Source organism: Eretmochelys imbricata, chromosome 1, assembly GCF_965152235.1.
Source record: "Eretmochelys imbricata isolate rEreImb1 chromosome 1, rEreImb1.hap1, whole genome shotgun sequence".
NCBI lineage: Eukaryota > Metazoa > Chordata > Testudines > Cheloniidae > Eretmochelys > Eretmochelys imbricata.
The window spans coordinates 79,440,463-79,457,976 of record NC_135572.1 but is presented as its reverse complement, the minus strand read 5'-3'; the positions used below and the strand labels follow the sequence as shown (position 1 = coordinate 79,457,976).

The following is a 17,514-nucleotide window of genomic DNA, read 5'->3' as shown; positions in this document are numbered from 1 at the left end:
ATCCAAAGAAGTGCAGAATGACGCATGCTCATTTTCATCATCTGAGTGAGATGCCACCTTGTGATGGAGTGGACTAGGCCCAAATGCCTCCTGCTGGAGGCCTCAGAGTTCTGCCACACCCATCACAGGGAAGGAGCAATGGAGAGGTCCTCCAAGCAGGCTACAGGGGAAGTAGCCAATCAGGGCCCACGAGGGCCATAAGAAAGGAGCTGCAGAGTGGTAGTTAGCTGCTGCTTGGAGCAGAAGAAGAAAGGACTGCAGGCCTGGCTGCCTGGAAGAGCAGCAGGGCCACGGACAGTTTGCTAGCAGGGACCGGGGGAGCACTGAGGCAACTCCTGGCTGGTTGCTAGGACTGAGCAGACACTGAACCAGGGTAGGGCTACAGGAAGATAGTATCTCCAGGGAGGAAGCCCTGGGGATACAATCCTATACCAGGGCTGAACTACTTAAACATCACAGACAAGGGAGGGCTAGAGAAAGACACCACCACGACAGGGGTTCGAAGATAGGCCCTGGTGGACCGTATACCTGGAAGGGGTTTGTGCTGGTTAACATGCAGACAGTTTGACTTGGCTGGAATGCTGTGTCACTGACAAACCCGCCTGAGAACCAGCAAAAGGGGTCACCAGAACTAAAGAACACAAACACGCCCAGCCAAAAGGGGGCACTCATGAGAGGTGAGTGCTAACCCCGTTACACACCTACAGAAGGTTGATTTTTTTTTTTGGTGGTTTGGGTTCTGTAGTTTCTGCAACGGAGTGTTACTCTTTTAAGACCTCTGAAAGCATGCTCCACACCTCACCCCTCCGATTTTGGAACTCACTTCAGATTCTTAAACCTTGGTTCAAGTACCATAACTATCTTTAGAAATCTCACATTGGTACTCTCTTTGCGTTTTGTCAAATCTGCAGTGAGCTTTCTTAAACCGAACAACATATCTTGGGTCATCATCCGAGACTGCTATAACATGAAATATATGGCAGAATGAGAATAAAACAAAGCAGGACACATTTTACTTTCCCCCAAGGAGTTCAGTCACAAATTTAATTAACGCATTATTTTTTTTAACAAGCATCATCGGCATGGAAGCATGTCCTCTGGAATGGTGGCCGAAGCATGAAGGGGCATACAAATGATTAGCATATCTGGCACGTAAATATCTTGCGATGCCGGCTACAAAAGAGCCATGCGAATTCCTGTTCTCACTTTCAGGTGACATTGTAAATAATAAGCGGGCAGCACTATATCCCATGAATGTAAACAAACTTGTTTCTCTTAGTGTGGCTGAACAAGAAGTAGGACTGAACTTGTAGGCTGTAAAGTTTTTTCATTGTTTTATTTTTGAGTTCAGTTATGTAACAACAAAAATCTATATTTGTAAATTGCACTTTCACGAGAAAGAGATTGCACTACAGTACTTGTATGAGGTGAACTGAAAAATACTATTTCTTTTGTTGATCAGATTTACAGTGTAAATATTTGTAATCAAAAATACTAAGATAAAGTGAGCACTGTACACTTTATCTTAGTATTTTTGTGTTGTAATTGAAATGAATATATTTAAAAAGTAGAAAAACATCCAAAAATATTTAATAAATTTCAATTGGTATTCTAATGTTTAACAGTGTGATTAAAACTGTGATTAATCGCAATGAATTTTTTTAATCGTGATTAATTTTTTTGAGTTAATCACATTAGTTAATTGAGATTTATTGACAGCCCTAATAAATAATGCCATTGAAATCACAACAATCAGACCACCCCAGTGGACCAGGAAACCAGCATTCAAGAGGTCAAGAAACTGTGCTTTTTTTTAAAGAAGGCTGTTGCATGGTTTTGAAGTTTTTAAAAAAGAAAAAAAATTATATGCCCAAAATATAAGATAGCGTTTTGTTAAAACAAAAATTCTATACAGTAAAAAGAGAAAAAATGGCACTTATCTCATTCTTTATGTGATGAATATATTTTCCAGCAGGGTTCCACGTTTTATATGAATTCATTTACAGCATAGTGCATGCTGGAATGTCACACTGCAGTGAGGGCTAGGAGTCCCACAGGGGACAAAATACACAGGACTGAATAATAAAGAGTGTTTACAGGTTTGGGCAATGTGCTAAATGCCCTAATAGCAGTATCTTGGTTATTAGGTGTGAAGCACATATTGCTTAAGTTAACAAAATCTTAACAATTCCTATTTACAGCTCACCTTTGAAACCAAGTTCAAGCAAAATGTCACTTAAACGTTCATTCCAAGTAGACAGCGAGATGGCACGATTGGTTAATGCATTAGCCTTTCAGTTCCTAAACACCTGGGTTTAAACATGGATTAAGTCATAAATGAAATGAATGTAGTAGCCTCATTCAAATCCTTATTTGGATATTATCTATAGCTCAAAATCAGCATATAATTAGCATGACTACTAGTCGTCATTTATGAGAACTAAGCATTTAAATAACCAAGGTGCTGCAGAGCAGGACACTGGAGCTATTGTGAAGCAGTACAGAGAATTATTCACAACTCCTCCCCACACTAAAATATATTAATAAATTGGCATGGAGAAGTATTACAGCCGTTCTCCACCACCATTTGGGACATATGGAAGTGAGAAAACTGGTGGAGGCAGCAGGAAAGGAACAAATGGTCTACCACAAAGGTAAGTATAATATTCAATTACTATTATGCTCCATACAAATTATAGCTAAATTGTTAGTTGAAAACATTATAAAAATACTTCCTATTCTGAACTAATGAATCACAGCACTGGTCCACAGAGTACTCCTGAGTGAATTATGTGCAAAAAAATTTAAATTATGCACCAAAATATTTCAAATTATGCGCACAGTATTTTAAAATTCTGCAACTTTTATTTGTCAATAACAAATGTGGCTCCAGCATGGCAGTGGGGAGCTGGCTGCATTGAGATGGGAGGTTACCCTGAAGACCCCATCTCCCCCAGTACAGGGACTCGGCAGTGAGGCTGCACCTGACCCTGACACAGTGCAAGGGCTGGACCTGCCCCAGAAACACCTTGGTGACTTGGCCCTCTGCACCAGGTGTGGGAGGGCAGGCTCCGCCCAGCAGGATCCAAGTGTGGAGGTGCTTACTGTGGGGGGATCCAGGTGTGGGGCAAGAGGTTTCTGTGTGGGATAATCTGGGTGCAGGTGGCTCAGTGGGAGATCTGGATGCACAAGGACTTATTGGGGGGTTCCAGGTGCAGCGGCAATGGGACTCTGCAGGCAATCCAGGAGAAGGTGGTTGGGATTCACCAGGTGGGGGTCTGGGTGTGGGGGACTCGGGGGGGGGGGAGGTCTGGGTGCCATGGGAGTGGGGCTTGATGGGGTGGGGGTCCAGCTGCAGCTGGCTGGGGATCAGTGGGGTGGGGGTCCAGGTGTGTGGGGTCAGTTGGAGGAGTGCAGGTGTAGGGCTAAGAGGGTTCAGAGTTCAATGGGCCTGCTTAACGGGGGATTCCCAGCTGCTGCCGAGGGCGCGCCAAATGCCGGGCTCGTGATTCCCCTATCCCCTTTTCTTCTCTACCCCTGTCCCCTCACTCCCACATTCCCCCCACCCCTCCCTATTCCACCCCCTTCCTTCCCCACTGCCTCTTCCCTCCACCCCATCTCCCTCCCGTCCCTCACTTCCCCACCCGTCCTTACCCAGCCCCACTGCAGGAACTCACTATTCCACAGAAAACAGGAAGGCTCCCGCACACAGAAGGGGAGCGCAACTGTCACTAGGACCCAGGAGGCGACGTTCAGCTGCAGAGTCAGTGGAGCCGAAACAGCTGGGCAGCTCTACGCTTGAAGAAATGAGGGGAGGCAGAGGCACGTAACCCTGTGTCCCCCCATCCGCCGATGTCTCACCTCTGTTTGAAGGGAAGCAATCCCCGCAAAAAACTGCACCCATGGTCATGTCCTCTCTTCCCACACACACCCTGGCGTGGCTTCCCTGCCATTTTCAGCAGGGAAGCACAGGAATTCTGCGGGAGATAAGGGAGTGGTATTTTCTGCAGGCGCACAGTCACACAGAATCCCGCAGGAGTAATAGAGAATCAGAGAGCTCAGAGTCTGATGAAAGAGGTTCTTCACATCATATGAAGCTATCCTGCCAGTGTGAGTTGCATAACTTCACCACAAGAGGAGCACTTGTTTTGGCCGCTAGTTATTTTAAATACTGCCCCCTTAGGTGACAAGCCTAACAGATAAAAAAAACTATGACATTCTTGAAACAACAGTGAGAAAAATATTCACACAATCTACTCTTTGAGAGACAAGGCAAGACAAGGGAAGATGAGAACGTTGCTCACCTCATGCAGTAACGGAGGTTCTTCGAGATGTGTGTCCCTGTGGGGGCTTCACTTTAGGTATCAGTAAGCCCCCGTGCCCACAGCTGGATTAAAGGTAGTAGTTGCTCGGCTGCACATGCACGGTCCCCATCTCACGCTGCTTCAGGCGGTTAACTGGTGCTATGTGACCAACCCCCCTGTTACTTTACTCTGCGGTAGAAAAGTAATAAAATTCCGAAGCAGAGGAGAGGAGGGAGGGTCGTGGAGCACCCACAGGGACACACATCTCGAAGAACCTCCTTTACTACACAAGGTGAGTAACGTTCTCTTCTCTGAGCGATGTCCCTGTGGGTGCTCCACTTCAGAGCAGTGCTCTCCAATGAAAGGAGGGAGCTTCGGAGTTGAAGACGTAGCAGATGAAAGTACGGTATGTCCGAACAGAATACTGGAAGATGCATGTTGTTGCAAAGTGTAATGCTGGGCATATGTGTGTGGAGAAGCCCAGGTTGCGGCCCTACAGATTTCCGTGATAGGAACATTATTAAGAAACGGTATGGATGCTGATAGGCCTATGGTAGAATGAGTGCAGATCCCTGAAGGCCCTACAGTGTAGGGGGTTCTCGTTCATGCTGGAGGTAACACAGTTTTATGCAGTCTGATATCCATTAGAAACACATTCTTTGGAAATGGCATTACCTTTTGATCATTCGGTGATTGAAACAAACAGTTTTGGAGACTTGAGAAAATATTTTGTTCAATTAATGTAGAAGGCTATAGCCCTGCGGACATCTAGGGGATGTGATCTAGACTGTTTGTCCACATGCGGTTTAGGAAAAAATGTAAGCAAATATATTGATTGAGATGAAAGGATGAGACAACTTTAGGTAGGAACTTGTGCTGTGGTCTGAGGGATATTTTATCTTTGAAAAAGACTGTCTAAGGTGGGTTCTGTATAAGTTCTCCCACCCTTCTGGCAGATGTAATGGCCACTAGGAATGCAACCTTCATGGAAAGTTGGAACAAGGAGCTTGTAGCCCTGGGCCCAAAGGGAGGGCCAATGAGGGCATGGAGGATTAAGTCGAGGTCCCATGGTGGGGTGGGATTCCAAACTTCTGCAGAGGCCCTTAAGAAAACGTTTAGGAAGTGGATGTGAAAAGGTACAGAATCCATCTACTTTATGACGGAATGCCAAGATCGCTGATATATGCACACATATGTAACTCATGGAGATGCCCATTTGAGTTCCAGCAAGTAGTTCAGAATGAGAGGTAAAGGGGCTGAGAGAAGTGCCGTCTGTTTGTTGGCACCATGAGTCGAATGGCCTCCACTTATGTATGTATGTGAGTCGGGTAGTTGTCCTATGACTGTTTAACAAGATGTTTTGTACATCTGTGGAATATGTCATTTCAGAGTCTGAGAACCATGCAGTAACCAAGCTTTGAGATGGAGTCATTGGGGATCCAGATGGATGACACAACCTGCAGCTGAGGTAGAAGTGACAGTGTGTGTGGTGTGTAGACCACCATGTGCAGAAGGTAAGGGTACCATGTTTGTTGTGACCATTCGGGGGCTTTTAGGATCACTCTGGATCTGTCTCGTTTGATCTTATGAAGCACGCGGGCTAGGAAAGGAGATGGGAGACAAGGCGTTTAGTAGGGGAGCGTTCAACTTGATGAGGAAGGTGTCACCCAGAGAGTGTGGACCGAGTCCCGCTCTGGAGCAGAACTGGGGGTATTTGGTGTTTTGTGCAGTTGTAAAAAGATCCATCATTGGAAACCCCCACATCCAGAAAATGTCTAGTATTACTGGTGTGTTCAGCTCCTACTCGTGGTCCTGATAAAACTTCCTGCTTAGGGTATCTGCCATAGTATTCAGGCAGCCAGGTAGGTGTGACGCTGTAATTTGGACATTGTGCACAATTGCCAAAGGTGCATGGCTTCCACACAGAGGGAGTGTGATCACACTCCCCCTTGTCTGTTTATGTAGAACATAAAAGTTACATTGTCCGTGAGAATCTGTACCATCCTGTCTCTGATTAGCGGTAGGAAGTGGGAACAAGTGTTCCGAACCACTCGCAGTTCTAATAGGTTTATGTGAAGATGGGACTCTGTCACGGAGCATCGGCCTATACAGAGTGTGGTTGCAGATGTGCTCCCCACCCCAGAAGGGACGCATCCGTAGTGATGGTGATCAACAATGGGTTCTCTAGGAAGGGCACCCCACCAGTAGACATTGTCCAGGTTGGTCCACCACAAAAGAGAATCTTTGACTGTCTTTGACATAGTGAGGCACTTCTTTATACTGTGCTTGTGTGGGACATAATTTGTTTGGAGCCAGGCTTGGAGGCACTGCATATGTAATCTTGCATGTCGGACAACGAAGGTCGTGGTGGCCATGTGGCCTAGAATTTGTACGCAAGTTCTGGCAGACACTTGCGGGCTATTTTGTGCTGTGGAGATCAAATTGGTTGGAATCAGAAATTGTTTTGTCGGTAGGGAGGCTGTTGCCTCGAGGGAGCTGAGGTCCACTCCAATAAATTCCAGGTGTTGAACTGGTGTTAGAGTTGATTTTTGAATGTTTATTTGAATGTTAATCTGGTAAACAGAGTTATTGTGTGTTCGATGGACTTTATGACTGCCTGACTTGTTGGTGCTTTCAACAGACAGTTGACCAGGTAGGGAAAATCATGATTCCCTCTCTACGTAGATATGCAGCTACTACGGATAGTACCTTTGAGAAATACCCGAGCCGCAGTGGAAAGGCCAAAAGGTAGCACTTCATATTGGAAATGGTCATGTCCTAGTGCAAATCATAGGAATTTTCAACGTGAGGGATGAATGGATGGATATATGAAAATATGCATCCTGGAGGTCGAGGGCTGAGAACCAGTCCCCTCTTTCTACTGCAGGGATTATGGTGCTTAGTGTGACCATTTTGAATTGCTGTGTTTTCACAAATTTGTTGAGTCACGATAGGTAGAGGATAGGCCTCCAACCTCCTGTTTTTTTCTGTGAGAGAAATTAGTGGGAATAGACCCCCTTACCACTGTACTCGGATGGTACAGCTTCTACTTCTCCTAGAGTCATGAGGTGGGTTACCTCTTCTTGCAGTAGACCAGTGGTGGGCAACCTGTGGCCCACTGGGGTAATCCACTGGCAGGCCACGAGACAGTTTGTTTACATTGACCATCCAGAGGCATGGCTCGCAGCTCCCGGCGACCGCGGTTCACCTTTCCCAGCCAGTGGGAGCTGTAGGCTGGCCACCACTGCAGTAGATACTCGTGAGAGGGGGTCCTTGAAGAGAGATAGGGAAGGGGGGGGGTTAATAGGGGGTTTGGAGGTATGGTAAATGGAGTAACCAGTTTTGATAATTTCTAATACCCATCTGTCTGTTGTAATACTGTGCCAAATTGGGTAAAATGAGGTCAGGTAATCTCCAAAGGTCTTGATAGTTGTAGATGATTCCAGCATTGAAAGAGATGGGGTTCTCAGGCCCTCGACCAAGGCTTCAAATTTGTTGTCTGGAAGTTGATGGCTGAGAAGTAGTATTTGAGGGACCAGATTGCAGTCACCTTGAGGTATTCTACTTCCGACCCTGATGTTTGTAGTATCTACTGCATTGTGCATATGGAGGGGGTCAGAATCGTTGAGGGGGTTGATCACTGCCCTGTTGCTTTTTGATCTTAGGGATGTGGATGCCCAGAGATCGCAATATCACCCTCGAGTCCTTAAGAGTGTGAAATGACTCATCTGTTTTCTCCACGAAAAGTTCAGATCCTTCGAATGGTAAGTCCTCCACAGTCAACCATACCGGCTTTGGGAATCCAGATAGATGGAGCCAGGAGGCTCGTCTCATAACAATTGTGGTTGCTATGGATCTCGCAGCCGAATATGCTGAATCCAGAGCAGCTTGTAATGCTGTTCTGGCTATGAGTTGACCTTCTGTGATGAGTGATTTGTATTGTTCTTTGTCACTGGAATAAAGGCAGTAATTCAGAGAGACTTGCATAGTTATTGTGGTCATGCTTTGCTAATAAGACCTTGTAGTTGGCAATTCTCATTTGTAAGGTCTCAGCAGAATAGGCTTTGCAACCGAAAAGGTCAAGGCATTTCCAGTCTTTGTCATATGGAGTGTTTCTGTAATATTGTTGCCTACCCCGTTCATTGAAAGCATCGATCACCAATGAATTCCATGTTGGATGCGAAAAAAGGAATTCAGAGCCCTTTGCAGGCACATGGTATTTTTTAATCAGACCTCTTATAGGTAGGTGGAATCGTTGCAAGGGTTTGCCAGAGCAACTTCACAGTATCCATAATCGCATCATTCATGGGAAGGATGATTTTAGATGAGGTTGATGGGTGCTTGTGCATGATTCCTGACCTCTTCTGAGGAGATGTCCAGTGAAGTGGCAGCTCTCCCTAAACAATGTCAAGACATCTACAAATCACCACCTGCAGTGGTAGGTGGGGGCATAATAGTGTCGTCCGGTGAGGATAAGGAGAAGTGGACTTCCGGTGGATTGTCTTGATCAGAGAATTCCTCCTCCTCCTCCTGAGCCCCTGTTCAGAGGTGCCAGGTGGGATCAATAAAGGTGCTTGAAGTGTGTCAGCTGTGGGAAGGCTGACAGGTATGCCCGGTTGTCGTTGTTGGTATGTAGCCCATAGATTCCAAAAAGACCATTGTGGTTGGAAGGGCATAGTGGGCATCCACTATGGTTTGGAAGGTTTGTCAGGTAGCCCGTGCATGGAGGGGTGTGCATTGTAGGAGCAGCCAGAGGGGAGGAATGTGGCAGAGAGCGCCCAGCATTCTCATCTCCATCCTCACTGGAGAATTGTGGAGCGGACAGAGGTGGAGAACTGGGCTGACAAAGTGCTGTGGGTACTGAGGTACCACTGGTGCTGAAGATGGGAGACTCTGGTACTGATTAAACAGAGATATATTTGTGGTGGAGGAATTGCTGCGACTCATCCGGTATCAGTACCGTTGGTGTTGTAGGAAACGGGTCCGCATGTTGGAAACTGCTTGTCGGCACCGGTGTGTGACTGACGTGTGCATAATGGTTGCACTAGGTGGCAGCATTAGCATGCGAGTTATTGAGATGCTTGGTACCAATTGCTTGTTCCTGTCTGATGGTACCGTGGAATGCGGTTTCATTTTCCCCTTGATGCTTGTGACCAAGCTCGGCTGCGTGGGAGTTTTTGGTTTCTTGGTACCGATGGTGCCAGAGGGACCCTCTGTTTCAGGTGCTGACATGGCCGGTGCGGTCAGTACCAGGAGTGTTTGCGGAGTGTGAGTGGAGAGCCTTTTATTGGCCAACTCCAAAGTTGGGAACATGGTATCCCGTTTTTTTGCCGCCTTCTTGGCGGGTTGATCAGGAGCCCGTGCCATGGAGGAAGGGCCCTTATCACAGGCTGCCGATGGCAATTTCTGGCCTGGTAAGGTGTGTACCTAATGTTAGATGCCAGGTGGAGAGATCTCTCCATGAGTACTAGTTTCAGTTGGAGATCTCTTGCCTTTCTGGTGCAAGCTTTCAGATTGTGACAGTGCGAACACGTCTGCAGTACATGTGTCTCGTTGAGACACCGGGCACACAGAGTGTCCGTCAGAAAGAGGTACAGAAAACCTGCAGATAGTGCAGTGTTTGAACCCTGGAGAAACAGTCATGCCCCTCAAGGAGCGTACTCTCCCTGTAAAAAAACAAAGGGCAGGGGAAGTACAATAATCACATAGAAACGGAAACCTACATGCCCTTTGAGGAAAAATTTAAGTAACTTTTTTTTTTTTTTTTTTTTTGGAAAAAGCAAAAGATGGGGATCAAATAGGAAGGCTAACTATTCTAACTGAAAACTAAAAACTAAGGGAAAGCTTAGTTCTTGCTAAGCTGCGAGGCACTGCTAAGTGCTCTGACTCGAGCCAAAAGCAGCAGAGAAGCAGCTGAGGAGGGGTTGCTTGCACACCTGTTAACCGCCTGAAGCGGTGCGAAACGGGGACCATGCATGTGTGACCCAACTGGACACTGATTCCTTAAATCTCCGGTTATGGGCGCAGGGGTGCATCAACACCTAAAGTGGAGCACCCACAGGGACATCACTTGAAGAACAGAAGAATCTTGAGACAATCTGGATTGCTGCTCAGGCATTCTGGAATTCCACTGGTTGCTCATGGGTGAAAATGCATTTTGTTAAAAACTAATCTTGTCCACTTAGAGAAATGATGAAAACACAGAACAGAAATGACATGAACCTCTTCAGTCAGTGAGTCCAATTCCCTGCTATCACAGGAAATCATGTCATATAATCATGTTCATAAATTTATCAAGATCCACTTTAAAACTGGTAAGTAGTTTGCTTCCACTATTCCTATTGAAAGGCAGTTTCTGAGACTCAGTCCTCTGATAGTTAGAAACATCATTCTAATTTCCAGCCTAAAATTTATTCATGTGCAGTGTATACCCTTTGTTCTTATTGTCAACATTATCCTTTTGCTTAAATAGCTTTTCTCCTTCCCTGTTGTTTTACTACCCTGCGGTATTTATAGAGAGTAATCATATCCCCTCTCAGCCCTTCATTTAGCTAGGCAACACAAGCCAAGTTCTTTTAGTGTCTTGTAAAATAGGCTCTCCATTCCTCTGCCCATTTTAGTAGCCCTTCTCTGCACTTCATCCAGTTTTAATTCATCTTTCTTGAACATGGTTGACAAGAATTGTATGCAGTATTCTCTTTAAGTCCAGAAAAAATTATCAAATTTAATGACATAAATATACTAGTATCTCTTTAGTTCAATTTGTGTATATGCATTTTAAAATATACTTACTGTTCTAAGAGATGCTCATATTTTCCTAAAGCATCTTTTTCAGCCACAACTGCTCTTTCTTTTTCAGCCACAGCATTATCTCTTGCTTCTCTCAAATTTCTGAAGTAAAAAATAAAATTATTCTGTCAGCAAGCATGCGATACATATATAAGCATGGTATATATGAACAAGAATTTTAATAAACAAACAATATTAATTTATATCTAAATCTCTTTTTTAGTCATTTTGGACTGGCTCACAAGAGCTGTATGGGAGTGCTAACTTATTTTGTGAATAGCTTCTCATACTTAATAGTTGACTATTTGTTTTTTTACACAAAAGTCTTAATTTACAATAATTTTCCCATCCCCGATTTCATATACATTTTTACCAATTGTGACTTACTGGTCTCAAGTCTACATCATTGCCACTGATTATATATCCCCGTTTCTCAAAATGCATTTACTACCTCTTTGAAAAACAAAGATGTATGAGACTCTTTTCTGCAGTTATATTATTCCATATAATCTTTTTTGCTTTTCTGCTGGTCAATTAAAAATAACCCTTTCAGCTGCTTTAGAAATTTTACAAAACTAGTTTTCTGAGTTACAAATTTTGAGAATTAAGACAACCCAGCATAGCTCACTTTTGGGCCAACAGAACACAAAATTTGTCTGACATGCTCCAAGATTTGTATAGGAAACAGACAGATTTGATTTAAGAAAATCCAGCCCTAAAACCTGAATTGAACACAGCAGATCTCCACTTTTAAGACCTAGCAATATTACTTTGTACATAATGTCAATGTTCTTTATATAATTCACATTTAGAGCCTAATCCTATACAATGATGATTATTTGAATTCCCACAGCAGGATTAGATCTTCATTCATGTATAGAAATGACACACAAAAATGTTAAAGAATGTTAAGATTGCAAAGTCAAGAATTCAAAGTTTGGAAAAGGATTAAGGGTGCCTGAGCCTATGAGGTTGAGTGATAGACATCATCCCAATTTTATACCTAGGGAACAGAGAGATTAAGGTAAAAAGTCTACATTAATTTTGGGTGCCCAATTTGAGTAGCCTAGGAACTGATTTTCAGAGCACTTAGCATTATATAGTACTTTATGTGTTCAAAAACAACTCCCCACTGACTTCAGTTGCTACTATAAGTGTTCCGGCAATCAGAAGCAGGTATCTCAGATTGCATACCCATAAAATAAGGAACACAATTAGTGACCATCGGTGAAAAGTTTGGTTTATGTGACTTGACTAGCATCCCCACCCTACCCTGGACTCCTCTCCCCACTCTCAGACTCCTTGCCCAGCCAGTTCCAGCCATCCCTGGGCTCCTTATTCAATCTGTCACAGAGTCTGTTTCTGTCCCTGCAGTAGTTTAGAATAGGCTCAGGAATGTACTGAGCCTTACTTGTCCACCAGCCAGGAATCATCCTTCTTTTCCTCTTCCCATTCCAAGTTACCACTTTTGAACTCCCTTAGACCCCTTACACTTCTGTTCCAAAAGACAAGAGACCAAAATGGAAGAATGAGAACAAGGAGCTAGTATCATAAGGTTAAGGCAGATCAAAAGATCCCCAAAGGATAGAATAAACCTCAGATGAGGAGCTCAAACACCAATCCTATGTCTAGAAAAAAGACATTGTTCAGGTCCAAATTCCTTAGAACCAGAAGGACAGAATGACACACAAAGACTTTAGTGGCACTCAGGCTTCACTGAAGATGAAGTGGGGACAATTCTATGAACCCTTGGTTCTGAAGGCTGACTAACTGAAACAGGAGATGTAACACTGAAGCCCGAGACACTATAAATAGGGAAAGGTTTACAGCTGAGAAAGAAAGACAGAAAGAACCTAAGTAGTATTTGAAACAGCAATGACACCATAGGCTCTCCTACACACTGAGATAAGCATATAGATTTGAATGGGCTGCCAGCTCTGGTAAACCTTAGGACCAATGAGCTCACTGTCACCAGCTTCCTTCTACACAGAGGATCTGCTCACCACCAACACAGCTGTGCTTCCTCGGTCTTTGAAGCCAAGTGGATCTTTGAAGCCAAGTGGAGTTGGAACTTCAACCCTTCTTAGCATAATGTGCAAAAAAAGATGTGAAAAAAGACCTTCCTACCATGGGATTTTGATGTTGGGGCAGTAAAAGAGTACCTCAGTACTAATCTTGACGGATCTTCTGCTTTGGACTAGGCCAGAAGTTCCTTAAGTGCTCCTCCCACACATGGAGTTTTAAGAAACCCTCCCCCTCTCTCAGAGTCCCAAGGATCAAACAAATGTAGACTTACTATCAGCCCAGACTGTGCCCCCCATACCTAACCACCTGAAGCATAGCACATGGTCATCAGCATCTGAATATGTAGTGTCAAGATTCATACATCTTAAAGTTGGTATTACTGGCATCAGCCATGGTACTGATCAGGGTGGATAAAAATCAAGGATTTAAAAAAAATAAAGTAAAAAAATTGGATTTTTTTTTAATTTAAATCAGATTTTTTTTTGATAAAATGCTTTTTGAGAGAAAAAAACCTACCTAAAGATAGTTTTAATTAATATATATTATAGCTTAAAGATATCTCACCATGGAATAGGGATTATACATTCTAATTCTATAGTATGAGACAATATATTCATGTAATGTTTAAGAAAAGATTTATAAATGAGTTCCAATAGTTCATGGATTAGGGACCCAATTTTATGGGGTTCCAGAGGCTTCTGTATAGCTTATTTAGATTAATCTATCTACCCAATGGGACTCAGTGCTCAGTCTAGAAGATACCATCAGAGATGCTTAGTTTTGCAGTTCTCCAACTGTGGATTTGTGTCTCCAGAGATAACATGCTTGTTAACAGCAAAAATGTTTTAAAATAAATAAATAGATAGAGGTGAGAAATAACAGACCTATACCCTATTGTCCCTCTGCAAATTTGTGTACACCAGGGGTAGGCAACCTATGGCACGCGTGCCAAAGGCAGCACACAAGCTGATTTTCAGTGGCACTCACACTGCCCAGGTGCTGGCCGTCAGTCCATGGGGCTCTGCATTTAATTTTAAATGAAGCTTCTTAAACATTTTTAAAACCTTATCCACTTTACATACAACAATAGTTTAGTTATATATTAAAGACTTATAGAAAGAGACCTTCTAAAAACGTTAAAATGTATTACTGACACACGAAACCTTAAATTAGAGTGAATAAATGAAGACTCGGCACACCACTTCTGAAAGGCTGCCGACCCCTGGTGTACCCAGAGTCAATCCCTTACTTCTCTCTAAAAGTATCAAAAAGATTGTTGGGGGTGGAATAGAGCTAGATAAGGAGAAGAAGTCTGGAGATAAATGTGAGAAGGGAGGGACAGGCAGTAGAAACAAAAGTGAAACTGTTTGAGCAGCATATTCCAGAAGTCTTGAGGTCTTTCTGAGTGTAGCCTTCATTGATTTGAGATCTACCATACCATGCTCTCACTGGAAGGGCAAACTTATAATGGCAGGAGGCCATAAAAGAGACCCAGTTCGGCAATAAGAACCATTCAAGAAATACAAGTTTGATGATGATGTTTTAAAGAAAGTCACAGAAGTGAACTGCTGGAAGTCACTTAAGCACTTGGATTCAGAGACTGTTGAAGTGATATTTTCACTTTTAACAGCAGTAGATTCTTCTGCCAGCGTAGAAAGAATATTTTCTTCCCTTGGACTAATTCATTCAAAATTGATAAATCGTTTGGGACCTGAAAAAGCAGGAAAGCTTGTTTTTCTTTTCCAGATTATGAACAAACAGGAAAATGAAGGTGAATACAATTGAGTTAGCTGCAGAAGCCAATATTTTAAGTTTCTCATGTTGACCTGGCTGACTTAGTTGATTTAATTTTTGTTTTTGTTTTTTAAAATACCTCATTTAACTATTTTAGTTAAAAACAATTTTAACAAAAACAAATCTGATTTTAAAAAACTTGAATGTTTAACTAAATTCAGCAACCCCCCCCACCACCCCCCCCCCAAAAAAAACCCGAGGAGTACTTGTGGCACCTTAGAGACTAACCAATTTATTTGAGCATAAGCTTTCGTGGACTAAAACCCACTTCATCGGATGCATGCAGTGGAAAATACAATAGGAAGATATATAGATACAGAACATGAAAAATGGGTATTGCCATACCAAAAAGTCGCAATTCTCCAACAAAAAAACTTCAAAATCAAACTCCAACGAGTGACTGCAGAATTGGAATTAATTTGCAAACTGGACACCATTAAATTAGGCTTGAATAAAGACTGGGAGTGGATGGGTCATTATGCAAAGTAAAAACTATTTCCCCATGCTAATTTTTCCCCCTACTGTTACTTACACCTTCTTGTCAACTGTTTGAAATGGGCCATCCTGATTATCACAACAAAAGGTTTTTTTTTTCTCCTACTGAAAATAGCCCACCTTAATTAATTGGTCTTGTTACAGTTGGTGTGGCAACACCCATTTTTTCATGTTCTCTGTGTATATATATCTTCCTACTGTATTTTCCCACTGCATGCATCCGATGAAATGGGTTTTAGCCCAAGAAAGCTTATGCCCAAATAAATTTGTTAGTTTCTAAGGTGCACAAGTACTCCTCGGTTTTTTTGCTGATACAGACTAACATAGCTACCACTCTAACCAAATTCAAAAATTCACATGTTTGTTTTGTTAAAATATTATATGTTTGCTGTTGAAGCAAAAAAATCCCAAATACATAACATTGTTGTTTTTATTAAATAAAACAATTTAAATATCTGTCTGGTGATGTTCTCCAACTAATACAGCATGGCAAGAAAATCCTCCAAATAGTAATGATTAATGTGCTGAATTGGAGATATTTATGAAGTCTTTGGGAGGTGAACTCTCTGCTTCAATTACCTTCGGTAAATGAAATAACCAAACAATCATTCATTTTCTGATATAGCTGTAAAACTAATCTGAAAAGTTTTCAAAATAAATCACTTAAAAACATATAGTTTGTACCTTCTAAAAATGAAATTTAGATCTCTCTCTAAGTTGTGAAGAATATGTATTAAGGTTATAACAACCAACAAGAATGCACCTTTATGTAGAAACACATGATTAAATCGAATCTTCCTGATTAGTGATTTAAATCATGATTTAAATCAATTTAACTCAAATCCACCCTAGTACTGATAGGAAATAAAATTAATGAGTTTATACCTCATACCTGTCCACAACAGAACAACAAGAAGAGTCAAAAAATGCAGAGAACAATACAGCAGGACAAAGTCTAAAGAGAAGCTGTGAATGTACAGATTAAAATACTCTATAGTCATATCCTCCCACCCCCAAAATAAAATCCCCCCTTAAACTGAAACCCAACCTCTGAGGGCCCAGAGTCAAAGGTACCGCCTCAGGCATGGAAGAGGTTGCGCTCATGCTCAGTCAGACGAGCAGGCGAAAGCCCTCTATCTTCCTGCGCTTTTTGCGAGGCACCAACGACTGCGAGCGGTGGCGGGTCTCTGCACGTGAGGAAGTCTTCAGTGCTGGGGAGTGACAGTGCCGAGGGTCGCTGACCTCTGAGTCCTTCCTCTGTGGACCTCCCTCATTGAAGCTGGTGCACTACACACTGATGCCAAAGTACCCAGTGCCGGGTCCACGGGGATCGATTCTGATTGTTGCTGCAGGTCTGCCTCGATGAGCAGAAGTTTCAGCCTGTGGTTCCTTTCCTTCTCGGTCCTGGGCAGAATCCTCTGCAGATTTTGCACTTGTCAGCCTGGTGAGATTCCCCCAGGCACCTAAAGCAGGATATGTGTGGGTCAACTTTGGTATCAGCTTTTGGCAGACCCCACATGGCTTAAAACCCCTGGGACTGAGGCATGCCCTGGCTCCGGGAAGCAAAAGGGGAAGAGAACCCAGGCGAACAAGGGGGTTAAAAAACTACACTACACTATACTAAGAACTATTAACTATTTACAGGTAATAATTAAGAGTCCACTAGGGGATCATTCGAGAATGAGAGAAAAAAGAGAACGCTTCAATGACGGTGACTGGCGATAAGAAGGAATTGGAGAGGCGGCAGGTTGGCAGGGTCCTATATGCAGCACCATGAAGGCATGACTCCGGGGTCGCCTGAGCTGACCCAACAGCTACTGCTAAAGGAAAAACCTTCCGGCAACTTTGCATGCGGCGCACACAAACCTACTTGGAATCAACATGAGCAAGCACTCAAAGAAGCATGTTCCTGTTTATCAGGAGGAGAGATGAACAAAGTCCCAATTTGATCCTCAACGGACATTCCATCAGTATTTTCCTTGATGGGTGACCACTCCATTTCCTCTGAAGGAGTCATCTCTTAGTTGTCATGCATGTGCCACTCTTCTTGAGGAGGAAATGGTGTCAGAAGTGCCAGTCATCTCTGCACCGATTAAAACGTGGGTGG

General features: G+C 43.2%; 1 protein-coding gene across 5 annotated transcripts in view; it reads right to left on the bottom strand.

The window, feature by feature from the left end:
* Positions 1–17,514, bottom strand: part of PIBF1 (progesterone immunomodulatory binding factor 1) — a 168,978-nt gene that overhangs the window by 109,788 nt on the left and 41,676 nt on the right. For all 5 annotated transcript variants that reach the window (XM_077812313.1, XM_077812350.1, XM_077812323.1 and 2 more), the window contains exon 10: positions 11,097–11,195. In XM_077812313.1, the coding sequence (XP_077668439.1) occupies positions 11,097–11,195 (99 nt within the window). The remainder of the gene's footprint in view (positions 1–11,096; positions 11,196–17,514) is intronic.